The sequence below is a fragment of the Xiphophorus couchianus genome, chromosome 6, assembly GCF_001444195.1.
Source record: "Xiphophorus couchianus chromosome 6, X_couchianus-1.0, whole genome shotgun sequence".
Classification (NCBI taxonomy): Eukaryota; Metazoa; Chordata; class Actinopteri; order Cyprinodontiformes; family Poeciliidae; genus Xiphophorus; species Xiphophorus couchianus.
The window spans coordinates 23,265,177-23,276,351 of NC_040233.1; the positions used below are offsets into that span (position 1 = coordinate 23,265,177).

The 11,175-nt window shown below is 35.2% G+C and overlaps 2 protein-coding genes across 3 annotated transcripts in view; one reads left to right on the forward strand and one right to left on the reverse strand.

Moving 5' to 3' along the window:
• Nucleotides 1-4,895, reverse strand: part of ak5 (adenylate kinase 5) — a 98,582-nt gene extending 93,687 nt beyond the window's left edge. The window contains exons 1-2 of the mRNA XM_028020858.1: nt 4,490-4,895; nt 2,357-2,543 (exon numbers count right to left, since the gene is read on the reverse strand). Coding sequence (XP_027876659.1) covers nt 2,357-2,543; nt 4,490-4,549 — 247 coding nt within the window. The 5' untranslated portion in view covers nt 4,550-4,895. The remainder of the gene's footprint in view (nt 1-2,356; nt 2,544-4,489) is intronic.
• Nucleotides 4,896-7,615: 2,720 nt separating this feature from the next.
• The window catches only part of pigk (phosphatidylinositol glycan anchor biosynthesis, class K), an 88,414-nt gene continuing 84,854 nt past the window's right edge, over nt 7,616-11,175 (forward strand). For both annotated transcript variants that reach the window (XM_028020347.1, XM_028020346.1), the window contains exons 1-6: nt 7,616-7,749; nt 7,961-8,014; nt 8,123-8,214; nt 8,781-8,916; nt 9,458-9,569; nt 10,631-10,727. In XM_028020347.1, the coding sequence (XP_027876148.1) occupies nt 7,684-7,749; nt 7,961-8,014; nt 8,123-8,214; nt 8,781-8,916; nt 9,458-9,569; nt 10,631-10,727 (557 nt within the window). In that variant the 5' untranslated portion in view covers nt 7,616-7,683. The remainder of the gene's footprint in view (nt 7,750-7,960; nt 8,015-8,122; nt 8,215-8,780; nt 8,917-9,457; nt 9,570-10,630; nt 10,728-11,175) is intronic.

The following is an 11,175-nucleotide window of genomic DNA, read 5'->3' on the forward strand; positions in this document are numbered from 1 at the left end:
GAGCTCAGGTGTCTCACTTTTGGCACTTTTCAGAGAGTGAGAGTGGGTGACGCACATGGATACACATCACATTAGAGCCAGCGGAAGAGACCTCTTATTCTCCTTCCTGTACTTCAAAGGAAAACACAAGAGCCTAAACAGAGGATCTGCGAATGAACTCCTCAAGGTGCTCTGCAAATGTCAGCACCCTTCACTGTTAAAACACGGAGCAGAATGGGATGCTTTTAGCTTTCTTCAAAAGAAAAACATTTTATTTCTTTTACATACATTTTATGACAATTTTTCGCTATTAAATTATATATAAGCTGTAAAAAATTTTACTTCTTTTGTCAGAACTATAAAGCATTCATGTCCCCTGTATTTCATTACATTTTTTAATATTAGAATAATAAATGTAAATGTTAGACCCCACACATCCTGGACACAAACTGTTTAGACTTTTTTTTTTATCTTCAGATCGGCGATACTGAGCATTATTTACAAAAAGCAGAAACAGTTTCTTCCTCCAGATTGTCTCTCTGATGAGCACCTTACAGTCAGAAACTCTGCTGAGACATGAAAAGCATTTTTGCACTGTCACATCAAACCTTTTTTTAATGGCTGCAACTATATTTACATAAGGTTCCCAAATTCTACAAAAGAGCTACAATTAAATGGTTAAAATCAAAGAGTATGCATGTGTTAAAATGCTGTAGTCAAACATAATGAAGAATCTACAGTAAGACTTAAACATTGAAGTTCACATGAGCTCTCCAGCTCTCCCTTCAGTCTGAGCCTCAGCTGTTTTACGAAGACAAATTGGGAAGCAAAAATACAAATACTAAGGAATAATTAGACCTAATGAAATGAAAACTGATTAAACTAGAGTAACAATAACTAATTATATGAAATAAACATAACTAGAAACACTATGAGGAGCTAACAAGACTGACCTAATCAAAGAGGAACAAAACCCAAAGTGTCAAACAGATATGAAGAACTTGTTGAGGCATTTCAGCAAAGTTTTTACTCATTGTGGTAGAATATGAATGCATATACTACACAAACTTAACACAAGATCTTACCAAGTATTGTGGTCTAGTTTCTGCTGCAAATTTCTCAATACACTTGAAATGAGACAAAACTAGTTTGCAAGCAATATATAGGAGCTGGTTTCAAGTAAATGTAATACAATAATACGACATTTTCACATGCTGTTGGTTAAATAATCTGTAAGTAGAACTTGTACTTTTTCTAATCAATATTAAGGAATTATTGACTTAAAACAAGCTCCGGTATGTTGCTCAAAAGTTACATGTAAGTTAGTTTTGTCTTATTTTAAGTTAACTAAAATATTTGCACTAGAAAGTACAACAATACTTGGTAAGATTTTGTGTTGGTAATCATACTAATAACTATATAATTACCAGCTTCTTGGTAATTATACAGTTTCTATGACTGTATAATTAGGCGCTATTTTGTGTTGTTATATCACATAATCAACAAAATACAGTTTGTGACCAAATACACTGTAACAAATGGCTGTAAAAACTACATCATGGTAATACGGTAAGGTGGCTGGGTTTTGAACTGAAATGCATAAGGAAAGTATAAGGGATGTGATTGGATCATGTGCACAGCTGTCCTGTAAATTTTAAATGTACAGGTGCATTGTGGGATATTTACCGGCAGAGGCGAATGTTCACGGGTTAGAGAGCGGGGCCAACAAGGACTTTGACCGGGTAACTACTTTTTAATCATTTTTATTGCAGTTTTGTGTTTGCTAGTGGACAAAAATATATTTTATGTGGTTCTAATTTAGGCATGTGCCTAGTTTTGTGGATAAATTCACATTAAATGACCTTAAACTGCTCAGTCTAAACTGCTAATAAAAAAATCTATTCTGCAGAAACACAAAATCTTATCAAGTATTTTGGTCTAGTTTCTAGTCAGTTTGTAATTATTTGGTTTTAATGGTATATAACTTATTTGTTGGTTCTTTAGCAAACTGAATAGACATATGAATACCACAACATGTTTTTATTCATAAATTTCTGATAAGTACTGAGTCAGTAATTAATATATTTGATTAAATTGAGATAAGAGGCAGGATCGAATAAGTGTTTGTTTCTTCCTACTCCTTTTCAAAAGGAAAAGTAGGTGGAAAACTAATTATTTTGTTTTTGGCTTTCTTTGTTTTTAAAAACCAGTTTGAAATAAATATATATTTCTTCATGTTTCTGCACTCTTTTGTGTTGGTGTACCACATAATCAGTGAAACACTGATAATACAGTTTGTGATAAAACATTTCCCTACTTTTATGGACAAGTATTTCACATTTAACGACCTTGAACTCGTGTCTTTCTGCAGCCTCACCGTTTCTGAAGAGGGACCGGCGCGACTGGCCGCCATTGAGCGGAGGAAGGGACTTCCTCTCCTGGCCCACAAAAGTGTCCCACCGCACCTTTTCGGTGCCGCCGAGCTCCCGGACTTTCTTCAGACAGCCTTCCAAGTAGTCGATGGGGTCATCGGGCCGGTAGTACATCAAACCAGTCAGCAGACTCTGTGGGGAGCGGAGAGGATGAGGTGTAGTTAGAGAAGAGAGGTGACGGCGCGTCGTTGTTGTTCTGTGGGAGTAAAGTGGAGCTGAGCAACTGATGAGATCTAAAGTTCAAAACCTGCCTGCTGTCTGGTCTCTGGCTGGGGAACCAATCATCTCATTTTGTCCATGACCCTGTCTGGCAAAACAGGGCAGCACTGCAAAAACACAAAATCTTACCAAGTATTTTTGGTCTAGTTTTTAGTGCAAATATCTTATTACACTTGAAATAAGGGAAAACTAAATTATAAGTAACTTTTCAGCAACATACAGGATCTTTAGAGTTAATAATTCCTTCACTTTGATGAAAAAGCACTATTATTTCACTTATAACCAGAATCTAGTACATTTACTCAATTCATTTACCTGAGTAACATTTTGGAAAAAGAATAGTTTTAGGAATATTTTTAAAATACTTTTACTTTTAGGAGTAAAAGTATTCCTAAAACTCTTATTTTACTCAAAGAGGAGTAACTCAAATAAGAGTATTTCTGCTCTTATTTGAGTAACATTTCTGGATTTTCTACCCACTGAATGAAGAGCAAACATATTTTAACCAAACATTTAAAAGACACACAGCTGCAGTTTTTGTTAAAGTTTCAAAAGTTTTTTTTATTGAGAGAAACTGATTTGGAAACATTTTATTTTGCCTGATTTTGTTATTTTTTTGTTACTTATATGAATTATTGTCACCTTCATCCTTAAAATACGAAAATGTCCAGTTAACTTTATATTTTGGTCCATCTGATGATGTGATTTTTAAATATTAAATGATTGATAATTTAAAAGTTACTCAGTAATTGAGTAAACGTTTTACCAAATACTTTTTTAGTCTTTCTTGAGTAATTTCTTGGACGGCTGCTTTTTACTTTTACTTGAGTACAAATATGTTGACGTATCTCTACTCATACTTGAGTACAGTTTTTGGTTACTCTGCTTACAAAATTGGAAAAATGTTTTGTCAAAAATGAAATATTCTGGCAGTGGAACTAATATTTTTTAACCATTATTAAGGAATTAATTTCCTAAAAGAAGCTAGTATATTGTGCTGAAAAGTTACTTATAAGTTAGTTTCTGTCTCATTTCAAGTCTACTAAGATATTTCCACAAGAAACTAGACCAAAAATGCTTGTTAATATTTTGTCCTTTCGCAGTGAGGACCCTGATAACCTTTTCTTTCTATTGCTACCATTAAAAAAAGGAAAAACCTCTGCCCTAACTGTTCCAAAACAACACTTTCCCCAGGGACTTCCTTCTTGATTTCCACCCTTCCTCCACCTCTAATACATCCTGAAAAGCCTCCAGAAGTTTCACTTACTTTCTGGTCAGACAGATGACGAAAACAGCATCTGAGCCTCAGTTGCTGTTTGAACGTACCAAAATAGTAGCTATGATGATGTGCCTCTTTGCTGCTTAACGTAATTTAAGCTGACGGCAAATAAGCAGCAGTGATTGCACTGATTGCTTGCATACATTAGCTACACAACACAGTGGGGATTGACTGTAATTAAGTGGAGGAGATAATTTACTGTCCTCTGAGCAGAAGTAATCTTATATCAATAATCATGCAAACTCAGAACGTAATTATGTGAGAAGTAAGAGAAACGTGAGAAGATTGCCACTTATTATGGTTTAAATATACTTGCATTCTTGCAGAAACAGTCATTATTTTCACGTTTATCTGCTAAAGATCTGCAATAACTTAAAATGCATTATATACTTGTTAAACTGCAGTTTTTAAAACGGCTTCTGGATCATTAAACCAGCATGATGCGCTTGTTTTTAAGCTTTCAGCTGTAATATTTTCTGCTTCACTGGTAAAAGATGACACATAAGACCCTCTCCAGCGCACATTACAACGCTTCAGACTGAAATGATGTAGTAAACATCATGTCAGCTCCATCTCTCACCTCAAACAGCTGAGGTATCTCCCTCCGTGCCAGATACTCCTTGGCATCGTTGGTATTCATCTCCAGCTGGATTTCCTCTTTATTTTTGAATGAAAAACTTATCGGAGGCGGATTTTTCCCACCTGTTTTCCCTCTGATTTATCTTTGGTTAATGAGCGAGTTCGTGACAGATCTCCTTTCAGCGCATTTTCCCCGCTCCTGTCCTTGCGGACTTCTCAAGTGGATTCCTGCAGGTGATGCCACCGCGCCGCCCTGCTCCTCCTCCTCTTCCTCCGCCTGCTCCTTCTCAGTGGTGCGGATGCGTGGATCGGTTGGACTCTTTTTCTCGCCTCCCGCAGCGCTTCGCTTGCAGCGCGCTGCTCCGGTTTGGACAGCCTGTGCTCTGCTGACAGCGGCTTGCGGGTTCTGTATGCAGAAGAGCGCACGCCACGCCTCCTGGTGGCGTTTGCGGTCAGAACTGAAACTTCATGTTTACGCACAGTGCATCCACACGAAAGAGGATGAGGGCCACTGAAAACACCCTCTGCCCTTAAACTCAGAATTACGTCTTTTTTTCTCAGAATCATGCAAATTGTTTATGCATTAGGCAAATCTATACAACGGCATATTAAGGTCATTGTACATAGAGGAAAAGAATAGTACATTTCAGCCAAAAAGGGCATTCCTGAGCTACAAAAGTCGACAATTTGCTAGAAAAAACTAAGAGAATTTCTGAAAAATGTAAAAAGTTTTGACTTTTGGAGCTCGTTTTTATTTTTTCGAACATTAAGATGAATCTAATTTTTAAAAAAAATTTTATTGGCCCTAAACTCGAATTCTGTTTTTTCCCTCAGAATTGTGACTTTTCTTTTTCAAAATTCAGACTTTTTATTAAAATCTGAAATGTTTGAATATGCACCATCACATTTTAAAACTCAAATCTACCTAAGAAAATTGGGACAAGCTTATAAAGTGCATATTTATAAATGATGTAGGAAGACACGGACTTACAACCTATTAATTTAAGCCGAGCGTATAGAGTAAATTTCCTCCCAAGAAAAAAGTTTTTGTTTAGAAAATTTCTGAGATTAATCTAAAATTTTCAGATTTTTTTTCTAGCACATTTTTGACGTTTCAAAATCAGAAATTTCAAAATTTTCTCCAGAAACTTTCTGGTATTGTCTCAGCATTTGAGTGTTTTGATTATCTGGTTTTTGTTCAGGGGTCCATTGGCAAACTGTAATCTGGTTTCCGCTTTTCAACTGTCTTCTTTCTCTCTGAGTGGCATTTAAGGCCAAGTTGATAGAAGGCTCCTTTCAAAATGTGCCTGGGTTAAATTCATATTTACAAAATAAATATTAGTAGCCTATTCATAAAAAGTAACTGTGTAGTTTGGTATATTATTATGTTGATGCAGTTTACTTACTTCTGTGTAACTATTATCAGCTAAGTAAAATTTATTTGTATGGTGCGTGCTGTGGTGGCGCAGGGGGTTAGCACGCCCCACGCTTGGAGGCCTTGGTCCTCGACGCGGACGTCGCGGGTTCGACTCCGGGTCACGACGACCTTTGCCGCATGTCTTCTCCTCACCCTCCTTCCTGTCTGCCTACAGTCGAAAAAAATACGAGCCACTAGCGCTGCAAAAGCTCTTGGGAGAAAAAAAAAAATAATTTATTTGCATTTCACCAGTAATATGAACTTCAAAATAATCAATCAATGTGAATCTTGATTATTTTAAAATCTGTACCATCACTTTATTGGGTTTAAACATTAATGTTCACTTTGTATGGCTCCAAAGTATCTCAGAGGTTTGTTTTATATATTTAGGCTTTGTTGGTCTGTCCCACTTTCCAATCTCTTCCCTGCTTTTCTGATTAAAAATTATATAAAAGTTTAAGACAGTAGCTTGAGTTGCACTTCACAGATTTCATTATTATATAATGAGCTGTGAGTTGGGGAAGTGAGGGAAACAGCAGGTCAAAAAGCAGCAGCAGCAGCAGCAGTAGGGATTAGAGTAGCTTTCAGTTCTCTAAAATCACACACCCTGCTGTTTGACAGAGCTGAGTTTTATGCTGCCTGCTTATCAAGCTGACTCTATGCTGGACGTGCATGAAGACATTTTGTACAGTTCCTCCTTTCAGAGCAAGCAGATATTTAAACACTTACTCTTAGCTTTTTACCAAATTGCAGGAGAGGGTATTTGAATCCAAAGATGTGCAAATCAGTAACTAATAAGGAAGTAGCAATTATCTCAAAATATAACAACAAAACCAGTCAAAGAAACAATAGCATGAAGCCAATCTTTGTCTTCTGTTCAGTTTGAATGTTGAACTAATCATAAAATGATGTTTATCTCTCATTTTTCTGATAGATGGCATGTAAATAAAGCAGACAACATTAAAATCAGAAGACGAATAGAGCAGAAATAAATGAACAGATGAACATCTTTAATCTCTTGCAGATGACATATTAAATCCATTAATATGTCATCTTGATCGACCTTGATTACTGTCTTTGAAAGTGTTCCTCTCATCGTTTAATTACACGTACTTCAATTATCTTCTATATGTTCACCAGAATAAACATCCATATTTTATGAATTATTATTTTGTTGTGTTGTAGCTTAAGACACAAGACGACTTAAAAGAAAAGTATTATTAATAATAGTATGACTTTTACTTTATTTATATGAATAAAGTAAAAGTTCTTTTGAGGCTCTAAATGCATCTGGACCTTTGGGCAATGCAGCTCAAATAAAGCCATTCTTGTGTATTTTTTATTTAATCAGGAAAAACTTTTTGAATTTAAAGCCTCTTTTGAGTGACCCAGCCAAGACATCAAAAATATAATTTTTTTTAATAATTAGGAAGTAGATTCCAGCTGGTGTGGTGAGCTAATACTCCAAATATGATAACAACAACAACAACAATAATAACAATAATATTAGATAAATCTAAGCTGAATCAAGTGTGTATTAGATATTAAGCAGAATTGGGACCTTTTTCTACTCTTAGTAGTAGTATAGGCTATTTTTCATTATTCCTAAGCCTCTGTGCTTTTTAAATAAAGCTGAACTTTACCTGATTTGATGGAACTCAATTAAAACAATGTTGTCTCTCGTGAACCTTTATTTTGAAAAGTCTCGTACTGGAAGTAGTCGCGCAGGTTGGCTTTTTACTTCCTCGATATCCAGGCGGTGTTGACAGCGCTGCACAATGAAATTACTCACTTTATTAAGTTTATTCGTAACGTATTTAGTTACGGACTGCATTAATATCGAGGTGAGTATCAATTTGTATTTCTAGCTTCGGATTTCCTGCCGTATTTGTGTATTTCTGCGTTATATTTTATCAAATAAATCTCTTCCGGTTAGCTTGCTACGTTTCTTTATAAACCCTATTTCACTGCTGAATTAATCATTTCGCTTCTAAATATCAGAATCACATGAAAAATAATTACATGTATTGTGTCTTGTTTTGTTTATTTTATCAGAATACAGCAGGCCAGTTCTTTAGCAGCGGTCATACAAACAACTGGGCTGTTCTGGTCAGTATTCATTCATGAAGCTGACTGATTTTCTTCGTTAATGATGAGAGCAGCTTCCTGATTTCTTCCGGCTTTAAGAGACTTTTTCTTGTTTTGCTGGACAAACAGGTGTGTACCTCCAGGTTCTGGTTCAACTACCGACATGTGGCCAATTCTCTGTCTGTGTACAGGAGCGTAAAGAGGCTGGGCATCCCTGACAGGTACCATTCAGCCCAACAAATACAGGGTCAGGGCTCACTGCTAACTGGTGGTAATAACAGTAAAAATATCAAATTAGGAATGTTGTTCTGCTTGCCCGACTCGTTAAAATAGTTTTCTGTTTTTTGTCCTTCAGTTTCCACAAAATATGTGCAAAGTCGTGACAGAAAAAGGAGAACTAATAAAAAATTCTTTGCATAATTACATTTTTTTTTTCAGATTTTGCCTGAAACTTACTTCAAATGTTCTTTTTCCGTAATTGTGATTAAATATGATTGATTTATTGACTGCACTGTGATTAAGTTATGTATTTTCACAAATAAAAGTGGAAAAGTAGAACACTGAAACCAGTTTGATTCCTTACTTGCAGCAAAACTTACAGTAAAATTCTGAAATAAAGAGAAATTATTCAGTTTCTTCAACATAAAGTCAAACGTGTTTCCAAAAACTAAATAAAAACACTAAAGTAATGTATTTCACTAGAAATCACTCAACATGACTGACTTTATTATTTACCTATATTTAACAATATTGATGTATTTATTTCTTTGTTTTTTGTTTGTGCCAGTCATATAGTTCTGATGCTGGCCGACGACATGGCTTGTAACCACAGAAATCCTAAACCGGCCACAGTGTTCAGCCACAAGAACATGGAGCTCAACGTCTACGGAGACGACGTTGAGGTGGATTACCGTGGATACGAGGTCGGTTTACCTCTGAACTGTAAAACTTGCACTCGGCTTCTTTTTTAAAACTTTTAGCATAATTAGATGATTTAAATAGACTATTTAATACTATCGTTGGTTTATAAATTACCGAACGGCTTAGCACCACAACACATTAAAGATCTGCTGTTGTGGTATCAAACTTCCAGACCTCTGAGAACCAAACATGGAGAAGCAGCATTCAGCTTCTGTGCATCAAAAATCTGGAATAAACTTCCAGAAAACTGCAAAGCAGCTGAAACATTGAGTTTCTTTACATCAAGACTAAAAATCTAGCTGTTTTGAGTTGATTTTGTGCCATAATAATTTGATGTGTAAAATGACGTCACTTGGGAAAATGTAAATCTTCAATAGTTGATTTTTGTGTTTTTATGATGAAAGGCACTTTGAACTGCCTTACTACTGAACAGTGTATACAAATAAACTTGATTGATTGGAAAAAGAAAAAAAATTCAGATTAATTAGACATGAACTATTATAAATAAATTGTTGTTAATGTTCCACAATGGATTTGTTTCAGGTGACAGTGGAGAACTTCCTGCGAGTCTTGACTGGACGGCTTCCCCCCAGCACTCCTCGCTCCAAACGCCTCCTGTCTGACGACCGAAGCAACATCCTCATATACCTCACTGGTATTTAATTATTTCCAATCTTATTGACAGTTTTTAATCACCAAAACTGATTTCTTAACTCAGTTTTATTCTCATTTGATCTCCTGTTATCAGGAAACTGCAGATGAAATCTTATGAAATCAGTTATTGTTCCTCTGTTTATAAATTGCTTTGAATCTGAAAACTCCTACTTTTCTTTAGTTGTGAACACATCAGCAAACGTCTTGCTTTGATGCATAAGTGAAGCTAATGTTGTTACTCCTTCTTTTTCAGGTAAATTCAAGACTGCTACCTCTATCAAAAAATCTACATAACTATTTTTTCTCATGTCAGAGAAAAACAAATTGATTAAAATCGCAATCAATAGCTCAGAAACAAAAGAAAACTGGAAATTGCATATCTGAGATCAGAATCGCCCAGTTTTCTCTGTCAAGGTTTTAACATGTAACTCTATGGGTTTAAATTGTTCGGTGCCCTTTTCCAGTTTAATCTCCCTTTCTTTTTTCCAACATTCAATAGAGGAAATGTTCTAACATTTATTTAATGACATTTAGATATTATGCAAAATCAAAGAAGAAGCACAACAGCAGCAGTGAAAAAGGAAATGGCTTTAGGTTCAATTAATCTGGTCTTTTCACGGTATTTTAGATGGGAAACATTGGAGGTATTGTGGGAGATGTCCTCTCTCCTCTTTCCAAAAAGGTTAATTTGCACTTTAATCAGAGTTAATTCAGGTTTCATGCAGATATGAGTTTGGTATTTAGAGAAATATGCTTTCTTATTGGTGCAAAGAACACTATAATGTCAACATTTTAGTGGTGAAATGTTAGCTTTTTGGAGACTTTCTGACAAAGCTATTCTATTTTGACTTTTTAGACTTAAGCTCTTAGAGTATTTTCTGATTTTATTAAAGCTGCTTTAAAAAACAAATGTATAAAATGTTCACTTTGATCGTTTGCCAAGTTTTTATCACGTTATTCCTAGCACCTTTCTTCTGTGTTTTTATTTTCATTTTCTGTCTCATTTTTATGTGCTACCAGTAAATGTGTCTTAATATTCTATATTTTGTGTTTCATTGACAGGTCACGGTGGGAACGGCTTCCTTAAGTTTCAGGATTCGGAGGAGATCAGCAACGTGGAATTGGCTGATGCTTTTGAGCAAATGTGGCAGAAAAGAAGGTAAATTATGGAGGACTAATACTGCCCTAATTAAGAATGACTTCACAAAGTTATTCCCTAGAATAACTTTGGAATAACTACCATAAATAAAGTGTAAATAAATTTCTACAATAAATCCATTTCTTGTCCAATAAATAATTTAACAGATTAAATAATCGGCTATTAATTGCTACAAAATAAAAGATTCGGTAGCTGATTTTATTTGTATGTCATACATAAATTGGTATTTTAGTTTCAATCTTTAGCAGTTGCTGTTTTTCTCTCTTTATTTAAATAAGATGACACTAACCTTCTGTTTAGGTTTAAGCAATTAATCGGATTAATCATCAACTGATTAATCAATAACTGGAGTTTACAGACTCAAAAAAGGCCATTTGTTGAAAGAACATATCAGAGCAGTAATTAAGCAAAAACTGTGCAAAAATGTATGCATTTTGCATTTAAGATA